This window comes from Accipiter gentilis, chromosome 22, assembly GCF_929443795.1.
Source record: "Accipiter gentilis chromosome 22, bAccGen1.1, whole genome shotgun sequence".
Classification (NCBI taxonomy): domain Eukaryota; kingdom Metazoa; phylum Chordata; class Aves; order Accipitriformes; family Accipitridae; genus Astur; species Astur gentilis.
In genome coordinates this window covers 17007809-17020674 of record NC_064901.1, presented here as the reverse complement: position 1 = coordinate 17020674, position 12866 = coordinate 17007809, and the positions used below count along the sequence as shown (strand labels likewise).

Genomic DNA, 12866 nt, shown 5'->3' with positions numbered 1-12866 from the left:
TAAATCTTATGAAGAACTGGAAAGGGGGAGCAGGTGCAAAAAAAAAATGGAAGTGGGTAAGATGACAGACGGGGAGGGAAGGTGCCAAAAGAGGGGAAGAAGAAAAGAATGAAGCAATTCTGACAAATAATATGCTAAAACAACACCTATGCATTTAAACCAAACTTTCAACTTTCCTGGATGGACTTAATTTCAGGCAGAAAAGGGTTCTTTCTCAGAACAGCACCAATTCTGCAAACTAAGTAATAAGGCTACAATCCAAATGACATGTTTAATGATTCCAATTATTTCCAAGTACTGCAGAGCTTAAATCCCTGTTATTCAAATCCAACTACAAACAGAAGTCCATATCCACTACAGACTGCATCTTTCTCACCATTCAGATTTCTTCTTTCTTACAAATCTAGAATACTTTTTCTGAAGTACAACACAATAATTACAGGTGTTTGCTTTAAATCAAATCACTGCCATTGCAGTAAAATCCAAGACCGTGCACTGGAATAGTATCCATCATTTCAAGGTCAGAACTGTAAGGCAGGACTACAGTCTACTTTGATTTCCTTGCATTTAACAGAGGCCCGAGGGATCTACAAATTCATTAGCACCTTTTTACACTGAAGACATCTCTTCCTGCCATTAGTTTATGGTGCACCTATTAATGCTGCTTTCTCAGTCTTGTCCCATTGCTGGATTTGGTTACTTAGCTGAGGACTTATCTGACCTTCTTTTCCTTCCATCATTATTCACCTTTAAAAATCCACCTTATTCTTCTGTCCTTCCAATGTTTCTCAGCTATCTTCACAAAGACTTTCTTAACAGACTCCCATTTAAGTGTTTTTTTCTAACACCGACAGTGCTCAAAACTGTGACTGACACTAACGAACTACTGCTGATCAGTTCACCTCACTGAAGGCACAGGACTTTGTCATCCTGCTTCTACTGCAGCTTTTAAAACCTCTGTACTAGAAAACTGTATAAAAACCAGTATGAGTAGAAAATCTAACTCAGTGTTTCAAAGGAAAACATGTTGCAAGGAGTTCCAGGAAGACAAAAAATAAATTATATTGATGAGTCAGGAGAAGGCACAGCCATTGCTACAAACTGCAGCAGTGCTCACAATAAGGCACAAGAACAAGTCACTTCAGAGCTTAATGTTGCTCCTGTCTACCCTTGCTGTTAAAAAGCCCTGCCTTACTTCTAGTTTCTCCTAGTTATTTGGCCCAAATTCAGTACCTGTCAAACCTGCTCTCCTTTCTGTTACACACAAGGATTACACCAAGCACTCATGTTCAACTTCTGTAATATTCAAGTTGTTTTCAGACACTATTTCTGAGGACAGAATCCATTATTTTGTAACATACAAAAGTATACGGGTAACACAGAGAAATGCAGATGGACTTCCCGCACACCCATTTCTGCTTCTTAAGCAATTGAGGAACCTCTGACCTCCATTGGCTATTGGTCTCCCAGCGAATGTCTCAGACCCAACAGTAAGTCTACTCTTACTTCCATGTGGTTGAAAAGATGTTAAATAGTACAAGATAAGGTAATCTATCTGATTTATTTCATTAGAAACATGGGGGGTTATTGACAACCCCTAAATGAAATGTCAATTTGAAGTCCATTAATTCCCTAGATTTTTAATCTATTTAGTAACTTCTGTAGTTTTTATATTCTTCTCATGTCTTAACCAAAAAACCATGCAGTATAAACATCTAATACAGAAATCTACCATTATTAGCTATATATGTAATCCCATCAAATAGATAATTCATAAACTCCTACAACTCACATTAATCAATCTCCTTCATTTCCTGCACCAACCATGCTACCACTCTGCTGGACACATGCCAGGTTACCAGGCCTAGCATTATCCAGCTGATCCCATTTACCAATTTAAAACATTGAGAAATCAGACTAAGTGAGGGGGAGGGAAATAAAGCATGCATTACAACTAGAGAATAAAGTAAAATGACTGAAGTTATAATTTGAAAGATTACTGTGATGTTTATTACTTTAAAGTGATGCCCATAAACTTCCTAGCAACCATGGGATAGATGACATTTTCAAGCTCTATTTCCTATCCAAAGTCTGCAGGCTGCCATGAGATAGACTGCTTCCCCTCTGGTAATTCTAGAAATATACAAACAAAACTTTAGAAGTAGCAGCTCTTTTCCACAGTGGCACTGGCAGAGATCCAAAGCTAAAGCCCTTGAAGGATCCAATATACTTAAATAGGCTTTCAGTTAATAGGATGCATGAGATTCCTCCTTTTAAAATTGGCTCTGTTACAGATACTTACCAATTAGGCCCCTAATTCTAAAAATTTCTAAGAACAACTGTTGTGAAACTGCCTTTTGCTAGAGCAACTTTACTTTTCTAAATTTGCATAAATTAAAAACATCTTGTGAAAATTTCCAGACTATGTATACAAATCAGCTTCCTTCCATGCTGAGAAAATCCTTCATCATATCTTACATCATACATCTGCTTTTCATAGGTTGCAAAGTATTGTCAAAGGTATAGGAACTAGTAAAGTAGCCTACATAGCTCTGACCTTTCTTGCAAGTTAATGAACATACATTTGTTTTTAAGAGCACCTTTGCAATCAACTGTGCTGACATTAAACAGAATTTTTATGCAGGAAAATTTCCTGAGTAATGAGACCACAAGAACTATTTCATGACAGCAATGTTTAGCAAGAGAAGAGCACAGAGCTGGAGAAGGGAGAAGCTTGCTTCCTAGCTGTAGACCTAGCCATTTCAACAAAACCCTGTAAACCTATGTCATGGTATAGACCACAATCTCCTCCTATGCAGGCCTTTCTGTGTTAGGGCCAAGACAGAAAAGCCTGACTGATTACTTAGGGTAGCTATCAAAGACGTATTACCTGTATGTATTCTGCTGTTCACATATTCCCCACACTGGAGGTACAGCTCTTGTGACCATCTCTGGTCTTTAGCATTTTGCCTACCACAAGGTGGCTTTTTTGCCCTTGACATTTCCTATGCAGAATATGCAATAAGGGTTTCTGAACGTAGCTATCCAAAGAACTTAGTGTTCTGGCCCCAAAACACCACCTTCTCTTCCACCACTTCCAGTCTGTGCTTTGCATACTTGCAGAAAGGAAAACATAGCACCATCAAGATCAATTAAAAAAAATTATTGCCACTGTTAACATTTGCTGCTGTCTAAACCTGCTTGTTAAGAACTCATGTATGCTGTGTAGTCACGTGTTTCCTCAGTAAGCCTGCAGAAAACATAACCTGAAAGATTTCAGACAACTTAAGAGCTCCTAAGCATCCCACATCAGCTAGATGTCCCACAGTCCTACACCTGAGCTTGTAAACCTTGACTGAAAGAGAATGTAGGAAACCCTTCATGAACGCAGCAGTTTCCAGCCAGAGCATCCTCCTTCCTCTCTGACCACAGTGAAGTGTTCACATAAAGCCTTTTTGTATCTTTAATACAGAATGGAGCTGGCAGGTCTAGGAGGCAATGTAAAAAGACATGTAGGCTCTCAACATGGAGTAGAAAACCTTCATTACAACAAGACAAATCCTAAAACCAGGAGAGATTCAGTCAACTAAAAGTTTACATACATGTCCATTCAACAGGTGCTAGATTGTAGCACACAGACTGAAAACCTGACAAAATTCTTTCATCGACTCAGAAGCAACAAGAAGGAACACAAACTTTACTCTGCTTTTTAGAAGAAAATTTCAAGCGAGTACTTAAGACACAGTTACAGCTTTCATGGGTATATCTGAACAAATGAATCAACCCTTAATCATAAGAGCATTTACATGTACTAGAAACCAGTGTGTGTGGACTGACACCGAAAAGAGGGCTTTTTTTTTGGGTGTCTTAACTAAACTAGAAGAAAGGGAAGAAAGGATTTCACTAACTACTGAAAGTAACAAGGAGGTCACAATATAAAACCAGAAGCTATGAAATAAACATCATCTCTGTTTTCCATACACATTTGATTTTTGACCTAGCTTATTTTTATAACTGATAAAATAACACTTTGAAGCTGCAGAAAAGGAAAAGCCAGCCTGGGAATTATTGTATAATACATTTCCAGTAAAGGGAAGAAACTGTTACAGCAATAAACTGCCTGGATCTCATCTGAAAACATGTATATAATCCTAGTCACTAAAGTTAAAGAGACTGAATTCAGACTTGGATGAGTGCAGAGGAAGGCTACCAGGTAATACTGCATGTGTGTGTATGTGTGGGAAGCAGGTAAATCCATGCGTCCCATACCAGTAAGGAAGACTTGGCTTATTAAGGGTACCACCGCAAAAGCATAGAGGAGATACAACCATAATGTGTAAATGCACTCAAGGGAGTAAATACAACAGAGGGAACTTAAGTATTGCAACGAAAAGAAAGCAGGCTCAATGGTAAATGTGTGCAAAAGTGGTATTAATTTAGGTTTAAACCCACGGAAATTTTATAACAGTTTTGGGTTGGAGGGGATGGTGGTAGCAGGGCAGGGGGGCTGGCTCCTGTGAGAAGCTGCTGGAACCTTCCCCAGCTCCAAGTCGGACCCATCTCTGGCCAAGGCCGAGCCCGTCAGCGACGGTGGCAGTGCCTCTGGGAGAACAGGTTTAAAAAAGGGAAACCTGCAGCAGAGAGAGGAGTGGGATGTGAGAGAAACCCCTGTGCAGACACAGCAAGGTCAGCGAGGAAGGGGGAGGGGCTGCCCCTGCAGGCCGTGGTGAGGCGGCAGGCTGTCCCCCCAGCCCACGGAGGGGAGCGGGGGAGCAGAGGCCCACCTGCAGCCCGGGGGGGAGGACACCAGAGCAGGGGGATGCCCCCCAAGATGGCCGCCACTCCATGGGAGAGCCCGCCCTGGAGCAGCCCGTGACTGAAGGACTGCAGCCCATGGAAAGGACCCATGGCTGGAGCAGTTAGGGAAGAGCTGTCTCCCATGGGAAGGACCCCACAGTGGAGCAGGAGAAGAGTGAGGAGTCCTGCCCCTGAGGAGGAAGGAGCGGCAGAGACAGCGTGTGACGAACTGACCCCAACCCCCATTGCCCGTCCCCCTGCGCTGCTGGGGAGGAGAAGGTAGAGAAAATGGGGAGTGGGGTTGAGCTGGGAATGAAGGAGGGGTGGGGGAAGGTGGTTTAAGATTGGGGTTTACTTCCCATTATCCTTGTTTGGTTTGATTGGTAGTAAATTGAATTGGTTTGCGTTTTTTCCCCAACTGGAGTCTTTTTTTTGTCCATGACAATAATTGGCAAGTGATCCCTCCCTGTCCTTGTCTGGACCCACAAGCTTTTTGTTATATTTTCTCCTCCTTGTCCCACTGGGAAAGTGAGCAAGTGGCCTCTTGGTGCTTTGTTGCCAGCTGGGCTTAAACCACAACAATAACCCTATGGGGAGTGATGATTAAGACTGATTGAGAACAGCCTGAAGAGATGGCAACATGATCCCTGTAAGAATTAAGGACACAAGGTAGAATGGTGCAGCACTAAAGAACAGCAAGTTACTGCCTTTGTGATAGGAGACCCACAACAAGAGCACAGTTTTTGCTGCACTGAAGTTGATGAATGCTTTTCAGCTTTCACAAATCAACTCATTATTTTCCTTTGCTGCAAGTGAGCGAAATAGCAATATTTCCACTGGTTAGTTCCAATACTCAAAGAAAAGGAAGACAGGCCAAAAATTCCCCCAAGTATTTAAAATAGATTTACAAATTGAATATAGCATGCACTAGCTGATAAACAGGTATTTCACAAGCTTGATTCCAAAAGTAGGGAGTTTCTTTTATAGATACTGTCACCTAAGATCATCTTTCTGCTGCATTTTTGTTCCAATATGTTTTACAGTTAAAGCTGATAATCTAACCAACAAATCCAGTCTAATTTCCATAACTCAGAAGAAAGAAATCACAGAGGGAGGAATACATTTGATAGCAGGAGGAAGACAAAACTGCCTAGAAGAAAAACTACATGCCACAGACACAGCACAAAAGCAACAGATCAACTTGTCAAGGTGGAGTTACATAGATGGGTTCTCAAAACTTTTTTGGTGACAGTCTCTTAGCATATCATTAAAAAAAATTATGACATACCAACTGCATTGATTACTCTTTAGACGAGACACTGATGATGGATTTGCAACACCATTAATGGTTCCATAGCTACTGGTTTCTTGTTGCAGCTTTAGTGATAATTTCCTACCAAATTAGTACAAAAACCCAATAATTACCAGAGTTGAAAGACCATATGGGTATGGGTCAAATTACATACTTGCTCTGCTTTCACTTCTAATATTGAGCAACTGTCTTCCTACAGCTAAGAGGTTATTTTTAAGAACTCTCTATAAAAAGTCAGTTAGCAACCATGTGATGCATTTTGTTCACTTAAGGGAAAAAAAAATATGAAAAAGCCTTACTCTTGGTATCCAGCTGAGCACGATACTTTTCAAATCCCTTGAGTCTAACTCGTTCTCCCAAGAGCTGAAGAAACTCTTCAAAGGCTGGACCTGCTGATTCATTATTATACATTTCCTCTTCTGTGCTTTGCCCGGCTTTGCAGTACATGATACCCACCTTAAGCTGGTAACTTAACTGCAAAGAGAAGAAGGTTAAAATCTTATATGTATACCAAGTTATGCAGCAACTTATTTATTGAATTCTCTTCACATTTTCTGATAAACTCATAATTCACGAAGAAAAAAATACCTAATTATCAGTTTGATTTCAAATGTTACCCTAGTTCCAAATATTCTCATTGTCTTCTACTATAATTGCCTCAATGATGGCATATTTCATCAGAAGATGTCAAAATGCTTTCTGAAGTGAAACAAACATTTATGTTCCTTATTTTTAGGAAGACAACACTGCAGCTTGCCAATGGTGAATGCCTTGCATTGAGCCACATGGAAAGCGCTGGCTCAATAATGCCAGAACTTGACTCTCACTCCTAGGCTGGTACCATGGTTACTATCCTATACTGAAACTTCCACACAGAAGGGTAGGGCACAGCATGTAAGACAAGATAAAAATTATTCACCTATTAGTGGATTCATGTGTTAGTAATGTTGAAAGAAGCCATGGCATTCAGTTGGATGCCTTTGACTTAGAAATGCAGTAACAAAGAAAACAGCTAAATTGAGAAATGCTGGTAATACTTTAGAGATACTATTTACTAGCATAGACCTTCAAATATATTTGTGGTCTTTAGTTCCATTTTTCCTCTAATTTGATGTTGGATGTTCCTAATACAGCAGAAACCGAAGATGTGAATAAAGTAATTTTTTACTCAACCATAATTGTGATTATTCAAAGCAAACTATTCCCACCAATTCCAAATTGATGCACACGCAAAAAGGACCATACCTGTGCCCTTCATGTCTGGACTACAGAAACAGAAAGAAAGAAAGCAGCACCCACAGCCATTTACTGCGATCACCAAAACCAATTTTGCAGGCAGGAGCTCCGACTGGCAGAGTAAAAAGGAGAGCCTTGGAGTTTGCGCATGAAATTCATCTAGTAAAAATGCATACTTATTGCAGGGTGAATAATCTTTCCTCCCTCACACAAATTTCTGCAGAGGCTCCATTTTAAATAAATACCAAGCAGATCTGCCAGAGCAACATCATAAGAAAGTCTTTCGAAACTGGCATGAGATTTGCAAGTTTGGGCTACAGGTTAGTGGGAAGTGAAAACAGTTATTTGCAAGGGCACTGGAAGACGTGTCATCTGAATATACTGTGATTTGCTCTCAAAGCTTCTATCACAGGTTGCGAGACAAAAGGTTTTGGAACTTGCTGGGACGATGTGGACACAGATAATTAAACTGAAATTCATTGATTTTAACATCTTATGTTTATGGTGGGATAATTTAAAAGCCCTCAGAAGTCATCCTACTCTGTCTCTAGAAGTACATTTTAAAATTAAAAAACCTCTGAAAATTGCAACTTTACTGTATGCTTCTTTTACTACCAAGGATGAATGGTGACAGGGATAAAATATTAGCAGTAGGAAAACGAGGGGAAAAAAGAAGGGTGAAGAGCAACCTGGCTTGATTACTCCTGTTGGAGAAGTTAAGCATATGTAATAAGTCACAGTTCTAGGCTTCTTTTTTCCCCTCCAGAATGTCCCTTATTTTATCACTCGACACAGTGACTACCCGACTTGCGCCTTCTAAATATATCCAAATTTCTTATAATAAAATACGAGTACAGCATAGAATCATAGAATGATTTGGGTTGGAAGGGCCCTTAAAGACCATCTAGTTCCAACCCCCCTGCCATGGGCAGGGACACCTTCCACTAGACCAGGCTGCTCAAAGCCCCATCCAACCTGGCCTTGAACACTGCCAGGGATGGGGCAGCCACAGCTTCTCTGGGCAACCTGTTCCAGTGGCTCACCACTCTCATGGTAAAGAATTTCTTCCCATTATCTAATCCACATCTACCCTCTTTCAGTTTAAAACTGTTACGCCTTCTCCTATCACTACACTTCCTGATAAAGAGTCCCTCCCCATCTTCCCTGTAGGTCCCCTTTAAGTACTGGAAGGCTGCTATAAGGTCTCCCTGGAGCCCTCTCTTCTCTAGGCTAAACAACCCCCGCTCTCTCTACCCATCCTCATCTCAATCTATTCCTTATGAAAGAAACATTCATGGGCCAACTTCCAAAATTTCAACTGAAAGCAGGGGGGGTGGGGTGGGGGAATAAATTTTGTGTGTTGAAGTAACATTTCTATTTCCTTTTCTCCCATTAACTATTTGAAATGCTTTTGTGTAACCATAAAGGAAATATGCTCTTTCAGCACTAGAGACCAAACCAAAACCATTCACCTTTAAGAATAAAAACTGCATATTTTGGGCATCTTAGTATTAAGACTGGAAGCAAAGATACTTATTTGTAAAACAAATACTGAGCACATGCAAATTAATGTTACAATTTATTATTATTTCAACTCTCCATTCACTAAAAAATACAAAAATTCAAAACAACCATCAGCGTACACAATGCTCAAAACAATTCAGACACAGATGGATGGCTCATGGGGTTTTTTGGGTTTTTTTTTTGTTTTGGTTTTTTTTTTGGTGTAAAGCATTCTGCATGACGATGGTTTGATTAAGATTTAAATTTGCTCAGGAATCATGGGAGCTAGATGAAGTTTGCAGGTACATTTCTATGATTTCTGCTTAGCTAGCAAACTACGTGATCCCACTCACTGCAAGCTTATTGCCTCACAGCAGCCAAACTTGGTGCCTTTGCCGACAGGGCTATGTGCTCTCACAGAGAACCTGGACCAGCTACTGCTGACATGTTGGAAAGGAGGAGATGGGAGGGGAGAGAAGAAGGGTGGTGAGAGGTAGCACTGCTGCCACTCCTGCCATAACCACTGCCATCAATTTCTGTATCATTAGTAGCAGATCCTGTCTTGGACTGTTCAGGCAACGTCTGCTGCTCAGATAATGCTCTTTGTCCACTCCCAGAGAAATACAATGGGTAGAAGTGTTTCATCGGACCACAATGCCGTAGCTGCACTGCTAATTACAATAGTTTCTAGTAATTTTACTTGAATAAATAAGGACAAAGAAAACCATTCTCACCAAGCACACCTACACTATTTAAGCTTCAATTTCTGGTGAAGGAAGTATTTTCAAGGGCATAAACATAAACAGGATCCACAGCATCCACAAGCAACCAAACAACTGTCCTTTATTGCTTTGAAAATTGCTTTGAAACTGAAAATTTAGCTAAGAAGCTAAATAAGGACTATGCAAAGAGCAGGATATGCCTTCTAGCTATGTTCTTAGATTTGCTGAACGTCAAAAAAAGTTTCATAAGGACAACACAAGCTGGTATTTCTGATTCAAAAAAGGCGAATTGGGGGGAAGAAAGGCATGCAGTCCCCATTACTACACCTCCTTCTGATAAATCTAGGGTCCTTAGAAGTGTATTAACTCCAAGTAAAAGCTAAAAAAAGGAGTTGAAGGATGAATTCTGCTGTGGTAAACCTCCTAAAGTAGCAGCTTCATTTTAATAATCTAGAAGTATTTACATATTTATATATGTGGGAAAAGTACACTTCAAGTATTTGTCTAGCACCCAGTGCAAGACAGCGGAAAGCCTATCTTGGATTTAACCAGTGAGCAAGTTTATATTACAAATATGGAATTATACTAAAAACCGACTGACACTTCACAGTATATCTGTGAATAAGGAATTGCCATAAAGATAAACTTCTACTGGAATAAATCAGTAACTGCCCTGATATTCAAATTTTTAAATAATACTTGGAAGTAAACCTAAAGTAAGTTACCGTGAACTCTGCATTCAAGGCAAAGATTAGTAGATGGTAATTAGCCAGGAAGTTAGCACAGCCCTATGGAACAATTGCATTGCTTTTTAACACAGAACCATTCAAATGAATGCATTTTAATAAAGCCAAAAAAAGAACAGCTAGGTGACAATGGGGGCCACAGCAGATGTAACTATGACTCTAGCAATCCAAGGGAAAGTAATGAACATGCAGCTTGACATACAACGCTGATAAAAAATTGGGGCAAGAAGAATATTCCCATTCTGACACTGGATGTCATATGCAGATATTGAAAGAGTATAAGAGACAGAGCTCAGCCATAAAAGTGATATGAAATTCAGAGAAAATATGTTGCAGTGAAAGACTTGAAAAGTGCAATCTGTTTAGTTTATCGTAAACAAGACCAACAGATGATTCAATCATTGCACACAGAAACCTTTGCTGGGAAAAAAATCTCACACCAAAATGACTCTTAAGATGTAGCAGAGAAAGCTATCAGAAGTCTGGAAGCCAAAAGCAGATCAATTCAAATAAAGAACTGCAAATTCTTAAATATGAAAACAACCAACTGCTTTAAAACCTCACTCAAATACTAAAAAAAAAGATAGGCTATCTTAACGAAAACCAGTGCATGTGAATTTGGCTCAATGAAGGGCTTACGGGGTGAAATTCAATGGCTAAGGTCACTTTATAGTCTTAACTCTTAAAATTACAAGACTTCTTATTTGCTATATCAAACAGGCACCTGTTTGTACTGTAATGAAACAGTGTGACACTCAGCAAGAAGAAGTGATAAACATTCTGTGTACCTAATTAGTAGAGCAGCTGTTACCCAAATTTTTCTGTTAGCTTGGAATTGATAAAAAATGCAGCTTCTAATTAGTACAGAGCATGCTTATCTTTTTCTGTTAGAAGTGTCAAACTGTTTCATTACCACAAAAACAGAAAATACTTTGATGTAGATAATACAATTTTAACTACTGCTTATCCTTAATGATTTTCAAAAGTTTAAGTAGTAACAGAAAACTATACTATACACCATATTGTTGGAGCTTAATGACATATACGATATGAAATAAGGATAATTTAACCTCACACTTTTTTAGATAACTGACTCCTGAAGCAAATTATGCTAAATTGCTTTTCAAATTAGATATTTACTAGAAATAACTTTGGAATTTATTATTTTAAGTAGACCTTTCTGCTACATTTTTTTCCTTTGTGAAAATTTTCCCACTGCAGGTTCTTGATGGTCATATCTGGAAGGTACTGATCCTTGAATCCAAAGGCTCACTTATGGAGCCATGTTGAATTAAATTCCATTTCTTCCTCTGCTGAAACAGAAAACTTTGGCAAGAGATTTGAAAGATATCCTTGAGTCTCCAAGAACCTGATAAATTTGATTCTGGATGAAGTGCAGATTAGGTTTAGGCTCAGGTAACAAATCATAAACACTGAATATGTGCATATTTGGAATCACTGCTCTAATCATCACTCAGGCCTCTAACTTATTAGGATCTCATCATGTGAAAGAGAATAGTTATACTGAGCAGCATAAGCATCTAAAGATTCCATCCTTCTTTTAGCAGGCTATACAGTAAACCCATCTCCCCTCAACCTTTACGTGTTTGCTGGATCATTGCAGTGTTGTTCTCTGCAGGAGCCAATAGGCACATGCAGGGGATACAGCTGATACAGAGTATACCTGAATTTCCAAGAGACATTTAACAAAGCTTTTTCTTCAAAAAATCCTAAAAACTCTCATTAACCAGGGTACAGAAAAAGGAACTTCCTTAGACAGGTAACTGGCTAGAAGACAAAAAGGAGCTGAAGAAAATGATCAGTAGAGTAAGGCAGGGATCTGAACTTGGACATACAGCATTCAACACACACTTCTGCAACCCGATAGAGGTGATGAGCAGTAAGGTAATCAAGTTAGCTAACATTACTGAGTTATTACTCTACAGTATTGGTGTTGAAGACTGGCTATGAGAGCTACCAAAGGAACCTTTGATAGTGGACAACTGGGCAAAAGAATGGCAGATGAACGTTAGGGCAAGTAAAGCTTGAAGTGATCCATGTGGTACAAAGATACCCAACTTTATATCCACAGCAATGAGCTCTGACTTATACCCCTAAGGAACAGGATCTTAGGTGTTTATTAAAAGATACTTCCAGTGTTCAGCAGTAGCCATAAAGCAAATAAAATATCAGTAATTATTAGAGATGGAAGAGATAAAAAGCATACTAAACCAAAATTTTTCCCCATTTTCAAAACTGCACTGTTTTAAAATGGATGTGGGAGAGGGGAAGGGGAACTGGAAAAACTCCAGAGGGAGGCAAAAGCATGACCAGAACTACAGAACAACTTCTACATGAGAAAGAACTAACTAAACTAGGACTCATGAAACTGGTAAAGCAGAGGGATAGGATGGAGAGCCCTATAAAAGCCTACAAGAGCTAGAAAGGTATCACTCCATGCTCGTTGTGTTCTCATATTCTTAGCCAGGCACCCGCTGTTGGTCATGGTCAGTGACAATTCTGGGCTGCATCTACCTTGGGCTGATCACA

General features: G+C 39.6%; 1 protein-coding gene across 12 annotated transcripts in view; it reads right to left on the bottom strand.

Annotated features, from left to right (window-relative positions):
- The window catches only part of SIPA1L1 (signal induced proliferation associated 1 like 1), a 225431-nt gene that overhangs the window by 53205 nt on the left and 159360 nt on the right, over positions 1–12866 (bottom strand). For all 12 annotated transcript variants that reach the window (XM_049825433.1, XM_049825432.1, XM_049825431.1 and 9 more), the window contains one exon: positions 6409–6583. In XM_049825433.1, the coding sequence (XP_049681390.1) occupies positions 6409–6583 (175 nt within the window). The remainder of the gene's footprint in view (positions 1–6408; positions 6584–12866) is intronic.